A 5,641-nucleotide genomic window follows, 5' to 3' on the forward strand; every position below is an offset into this window, starting at 1 on the left:
CCGTTTCTACCGACCTAACTTCGTTCGCTCTCAGCGTTACCTTGCTCGATCTCATATGTCAACCCTGACCTCTCTCTAGTCTCCTTGCGCCAAGGCAGGAAGATGCAAAGCAAACTCCCATCATTCGTTGCGAAAACAATACTTCTTTTCGGGCGCTGCGCGGTTACTAAATCAGATTCTTCTCGACGCATAACAAGCCACGCCTGCCGACCGACAGAGCGAGAGAGTGAGAAGTTTGATCGCCGCCGGGGAAGTTTGAGATTTTTGGAGAGAACGAAACTTCGAAACTTCTCTCCCGCTCGCCCCACGACTTCGTTTCTCTCGCCAAAGGTCAACCGGCAGCTCCACCTGCAGCGTACTCGCTCCCCTTCAAGGCCTCAACAGCCCTACTCCTTTCAGCTTATCGGCTCCCGATTTAGCGGGCGCGACTTTTCCATTCATTCTTCTCCGACAAGCGTGTTCTGTTCCCTTTCTTCTCTCTCTCCAATCGGATTCCGACTTACGATCGTAACGGCACGCCAAAGATGGTGTTCGCCACCTCGCCTTCGTCCTTCTCCTCGTTGCGGTTCCCTCTGATTCGACTCGCGAAAGTGGGAACTTCATTTCCAATCGAAGTGATCGTTACCGTTTTCTGCGCCGCGACTCTCGTATACTTTCAGCTCATCAAGGTAAGCTTACTCGATTCACTCTATTACACGTCCCCGAGTGAGCGCAGGAGGAATTGGAGGAAATGAAAGATTTCCATTGTCGGAGGGCGATCTAGCGTATAGGGGGGAACAATGAAGAGAGGGAACGTGGAACCCTCGTGTAGATGTCAATGAGTATAGAAAAGTAGCCTGGAGTGGAAAGGGAGGCGTTTAGCGGAGGTTATATCGGTAGTTCGATCGAAGCTGTGGGCATTCATGCAAGGTCCCAACAGAGAACGAAGACCACAGAAGCAGAATAGAAGAGAACTAACTCACGTGGTTCGTTATAGGTCGTTCGGAATTCAGATTTCCTCCTTTACGACGACGACGTCCTCCCGAGTGCGAATACGACAAATCGCCATCCTTCGATCCTCTACGCCCCATCTACTGGTCTATGGTCTACCGTATCTCCCTCCGAACCCGGTCCTGCCGACTCTGTCGAGCTCTGGCTCCGACAAGTCATCGTTGAAATCCCTACGAACCTCGCACCCGCTCGCAAAACTCAAGCGAAACAACTGCTCGATTCCGATGTCGCCCTCGCAATGAACGACGTGCAAGATTGTCACAAGGTCAACGGAGAATGCTGGCAAGCTCAAAGTCAGCCGACGCTCAACTTGACGGTTAAATCCTTCGCTTTCGAATCTCTCGTTGGACCTACTCAGTTCTTGAACAACTTCGCAAACGTACCTACTGAAACCGAAACTGTCGCGCTCGAGAAAGTACGAAGAACGCAAGGTCGTAAACGTTACACGAGCTTCTTCAACCGAGGTCAAGATGATTTCGTCGTCGAGGAAGTCGAATTCAACGAGGAACGTAAACGCGAGATGGAAAGTGTACAATGGATGTTATTCGCGACGAAAGCTTTCATTATGAGGTTCTGGGGACTTGCAAAGGTAAGCTATCATTGATCCATTCGAGTTTTCAACTCTGCGCTTAACCTCCTTTCATTCGATCGATCATAGAAAGCGGATTCGGCAGATATCTTCGTCATGTTGATCGCCTACGTCCTCATGCATTCGACTTTCGTATCCCTCTACTTGAACATGCGCCGACTTTCCCTCTCCCTTCGACCTCACTCTGCCTCTCTCGGATTCTGGCTCGCGACTCTTTCCCTCGCCTCTTCCTGCCTCGCCTTCATGTTCAGTCTCCTCACCGCCTGGTACCTCGAAATCAACGTCAACCCAGTCCTCCTCGGAGAAGCTCTTCCTTTCCTCGTCATTACCGTCGGATTCGAAAAACCTTTCCTCCTCACTCGAGCCGTCTTCTCGAACCCGGCGATCGGACCTGGAGGAGCTTACGCCGGTACGACTAGTCGAGGTTCTATGACTCCCGTCAACGGAAAGGCGAATGGAAACGCTGGAGTCGACGCCAACTCGTTGTTCGGACTCAGATTCGCTCCCCCTATCCCCAGTCGCGATATCGTTCTCGGAGCTGTCAGCAAGACTGGTGTGTCGATCGTCAGAGATTATGCTATCGAAGTAGCTGTTCTCGTTCTCGGAGCGATGAGTGGTGTAGCCGGTCTTCGAGAATTCTGTCAGCTCGCTGCAGTTATTCTCGTCTTCGATGGATTGTTCCTTATGGGATTCTTCGTCTCCGTTCTCACCATCATGGTCGAGGTCAGTTCTTTTGGCTGCATTCTTCCGAAAGGTTGAGGCGATGCTGACCCTTCTGTTCTCGCAGATTCACCGAATCAAGGTCGTCCGTCACTTCCGTCGCACCGATTCTTCCGCCGATCTCTCTCGACTTCTCGATGACCCGAACCAATTCCGCGACGCAGACGCTCAAGCATCAGACGACGAAGACGATTCTTCCTCAACCTCGGCAGATCTCTCATTCGGTGCGAAACTCGTTCGACTCGTCACTGGCAGAGGATGGTCTGGTAGCCCTACCGCGAAGCTCAAGGTTCTCCTCATCGCTTCATTCCTCGTTCTCCACTCGTTGAACCTCGTCACGACCCTTACAACTCAGACGGCCCTCGGACGACACATGGATCACTCCCCTTCGGCTTCTCACATCCCTCAAATCGATACGACGAACCCAGTTCTCCAATCGGCTCTTCTTCAACTCTTCTTCGATCACCCTTCCGGTACCGAGTTCCTCGTTCACGTCGTTCCAGCTCTTCATTACCACGCCGTCGATCGAACCGCTTCCGCCGCTGTCCAACAATCGACTTCCGGTCTCCCTCATCTCTCTTCGGCAACTGATTCCCTCGCAACCCTCGATCAATTCATGAGCCGTTGGTCGAGACTCGTCGGTGACCCGATCATCTCAAAATGGATCGTCGTCGCTCTCGCCATCTCGTTGTTCCTCAATGGTTACCTCCTCAAGGGGATCGCATCGGGTAGCGACAGTTTCGGTAACGGTTCTGCCGCCGAAGTCGCCGCTCGAGTCCTCCTCGCTTCAACTGGAAGTAACGCCGAAAACGATGACGATGATGCGGCGAAAGCTCGTCTTCGTCGCTCGTTCAGTCTCCTCCGAGAAGAACTTCAAAACGAATGGACTCAGAAAGATGCCGCCGTTATGCAAAAGGAATACGCTCGAGGTGAACGTCGCGCCGAAGCGGAAGCGATCAAGGAGGTTCCCTCGATGGTCAAGGTTAGCGCAGTCAAGACTCGACGAGACAGCGATTCTTCCGATGAAACTTCTCCTCCCGGTTCCCCTATCCTCATTCGCACTCGTCAACGCAAGCTCACCGGTAGTGCATCGAACGAAAAGAAGGACAACAAACTCGCCGTTCAAGAGAAACTCACTCCTTCCGAAACGACCGAAATCAAGTTATCGCCCTCGACTGTCGCTCTCGTTCCTCTCAACGGTATTCCCGAAACTCCTCGCGATCTCGAATCCTGTGTCAAGATCTTCGATGGAGGAGCTGGTGCGATCTTGTTGAACGACGAAGAGATTATCCTCATGGTTCAAAAGGGCAAGATCGCTGCTTACGCCCTCGAGAAGTTACTCAAGGACCACGAACGTGCAGTTGCTATTCGTCGAGCCCTCATTTGTGAGCTCCGTTTCTTTTCTCGATTCGACTACACTACGCTAACCTCCTCTTCGTTTCTGTTCAGCTCGTGCTTCGGCTCGCAAGACTCTTGAGGCTTCCGAGCTCCCTTACCTCCACTACGACTACTCGCGAGTAATGGGTCAATGTTGCGAGAACGTCGTCGGTTACATGCCCATTCCCGTTGGAATCGCTGGACCTCTTCGAATCGACGGCGTCGTTCTCCCGATCCCGATGGCAACTACCGAAGGAGCACTCGTCGCCTCTACCTCGCGTGGATGCAAGGCTCTCAACGTTTCGGGAGGCGTCACGACCGTCATTACTCAAGATGCGATGACTCGTGGTCCCGCTCTCGGTTTCCCTTCGGTCGTTCAATGCGCCGCTGCGAAGAGGTGGATCGACTCGCAAGAGGGTTCCGATATTCTCAAGACGGCTTTCAACTCGACTTCTCGTTTCGCTCGTCTCAAGTCGCTCAAATGCGCCATGGCCGGTCGAACTCTCTTCGTTCGTTTCGCTACCCAAACTGGAGACGCGATGGGTATGAACATGATTTCCAAGGTCAGTTCCTTCTTACTTATCAGATAGTTGCAAGACCTGGACGTTGAAGGGTGACCGTCGAGATTAGGGTACCGAACGAGCTCTCGATGTTATGATGACTGAACATTTTCCGGAGATGTCGATCGTTTCGCTCTCCGGTAACTACTGTACCGACAAGAAACCCGCCGCGATTAACTGGATCGAAGGACGAGGAAAGAGTGTCGTCGCGGAGGGAATCGTTCCGGGAGAATCGGTCAAATCGATCCTCAAGACGACCGTTGCCGATCTTGTCAAGCTCAACATTACGAAGAACTTGATCGGTTCCTCGATGGCTGGTTCGATCGGAGGCAACAACGCTCACGCTTCGAATATTCTCACCGTGAGTTTTCACCTCTCTCTCTCTCTCCTCGAGATTCACGCTGACACAAGTTTCGCGCGGTAGGCCATCTACCTCGCTACTGGACAAGATCCCGCACAGAACGTCGAATCGAGTAACTGTATTACCCTCATGGAAGCCAGTGAGTGTTCTCAACTTCCCGTTGCGAGAGGGAGAGTAAAAGGTTCTGACGTTGTTTGGGTCTGAACAGTCAACGACGGCAAAGATCTTCTCATCACTTGCTCGATGCCTTCGATCGAGGTTGGTACCGTTGGTGGAGGAACGAGTGAGTGAGATTCGCGTTACCACTCCTTCCCTTGTGCTGACTCCGTACTTCGCTCCCTTCAGTCCTCTTGCCTCAAGCCGCTATGCTCGACATGCTCGGTGTCAAGGGACCTCACCCTACATCGCCGGGTCACAACGCTCAACAGCTCGCGCGAATTATCTGCGCTTCCGTTATGGCTGGAGAGGTGAGTCTCGTTCGCCTTCTCGCTCAAAGGAGCTCTCGCTGATTCTTCATCTTCGTCGATAGCTATCGCTCATGAGTGCCCTCGCAGCCGGTTCCCTCGTCCAAAGTCATTTGGCTCACAACCGATCTGGTAACTTCGAGTTCTCCTTTCGCATTTCGAGTATCCCAGCTCATCTCGTTCCTTTTGTCAGCTCCCGCAACACCAGCACTCCCTACACCTTCAATCTCGAGGCCGACAACACCTGGAGCTCCTGCGACCCGAATCTCAGCTCTCACTCCCGCTGCTGCTGGACCAGCCGCCTAAGACTAATTTCTTTCCCCTTCTCTCCTCCTCACTCGCAATAATCTTTCTCCAGCAGTTTCGTTCCCTGAGTTCTTAGTGGCAGTTGTCGGTTTTCGTTCCCTTTCTTCAACAAAAGTAAAATTCGATCTCGCTTTTCATTCTATTCGTTATAAATCGCAGGTCTCCTCTCTCTCTCTCGCTTGCAGTGTATTTATACCCGTACAATAATTATCTTCCTTCCTCCTTCCCTCTCTTCTCTCTTTGCCGTCTGTCGTCGTTTCCTAACTTCGGAGAT

General features: G+C 52.3%; 1 protein-coding gene across 1 annotated transcript; it reads left to right on the forward strand.

Annotated features, from left to right (window-relative positions):
• Nucleotides 1–524: 524 nt before the first annotated feature.
• On the forward strand, nucleotides 525–5,367 carry JCM6883_002386 (uncharacterized protein; the record flags this gene model as incomplete). Its single annotated transcript, XM_076635672.1, has 11 exons — nucleotides 525–668; nucleotides 977–1,579; nucleotides 1,649–2,302; nucleotides 2,367–3,684; nucleotides 3,749–4,239; nucleotides 4,307–4,597; nucleotides 4,661–4,736; nucleotides 4,806–4,880; nucleotides 4,943–5,064; nucleotides 5,127–5,193; nucleotides 5,255–5,367. 11 exons carry the CDS (start codon nucleotides 525–527, stop codon nucleotides 5,365–5,367), a joined length of 3,954 nt encoding a protein of 1,317 aa, XP_076484345.1.
• Between the last annotated feature and the right edge of the window lie 274 nt (nucleotides 5,368–5,641).

This window comes from Sporobolomyces salmoneus (assembly GCF_050403485.1).
Source record: "Sporobolomyces salmoneus JCM6883 DNA, S_salmoneus_JCM6883_v1_ctg137, whole genome shotgun sequence".
Taxonomy (NCBI): Eukaryota; Fungi; Basidiomycota; class Microbotryomycetes; order Sporidiobolales; family Sporidiobolaceae; genus Sporobolomyces; species Sporobolomyces salmoneus.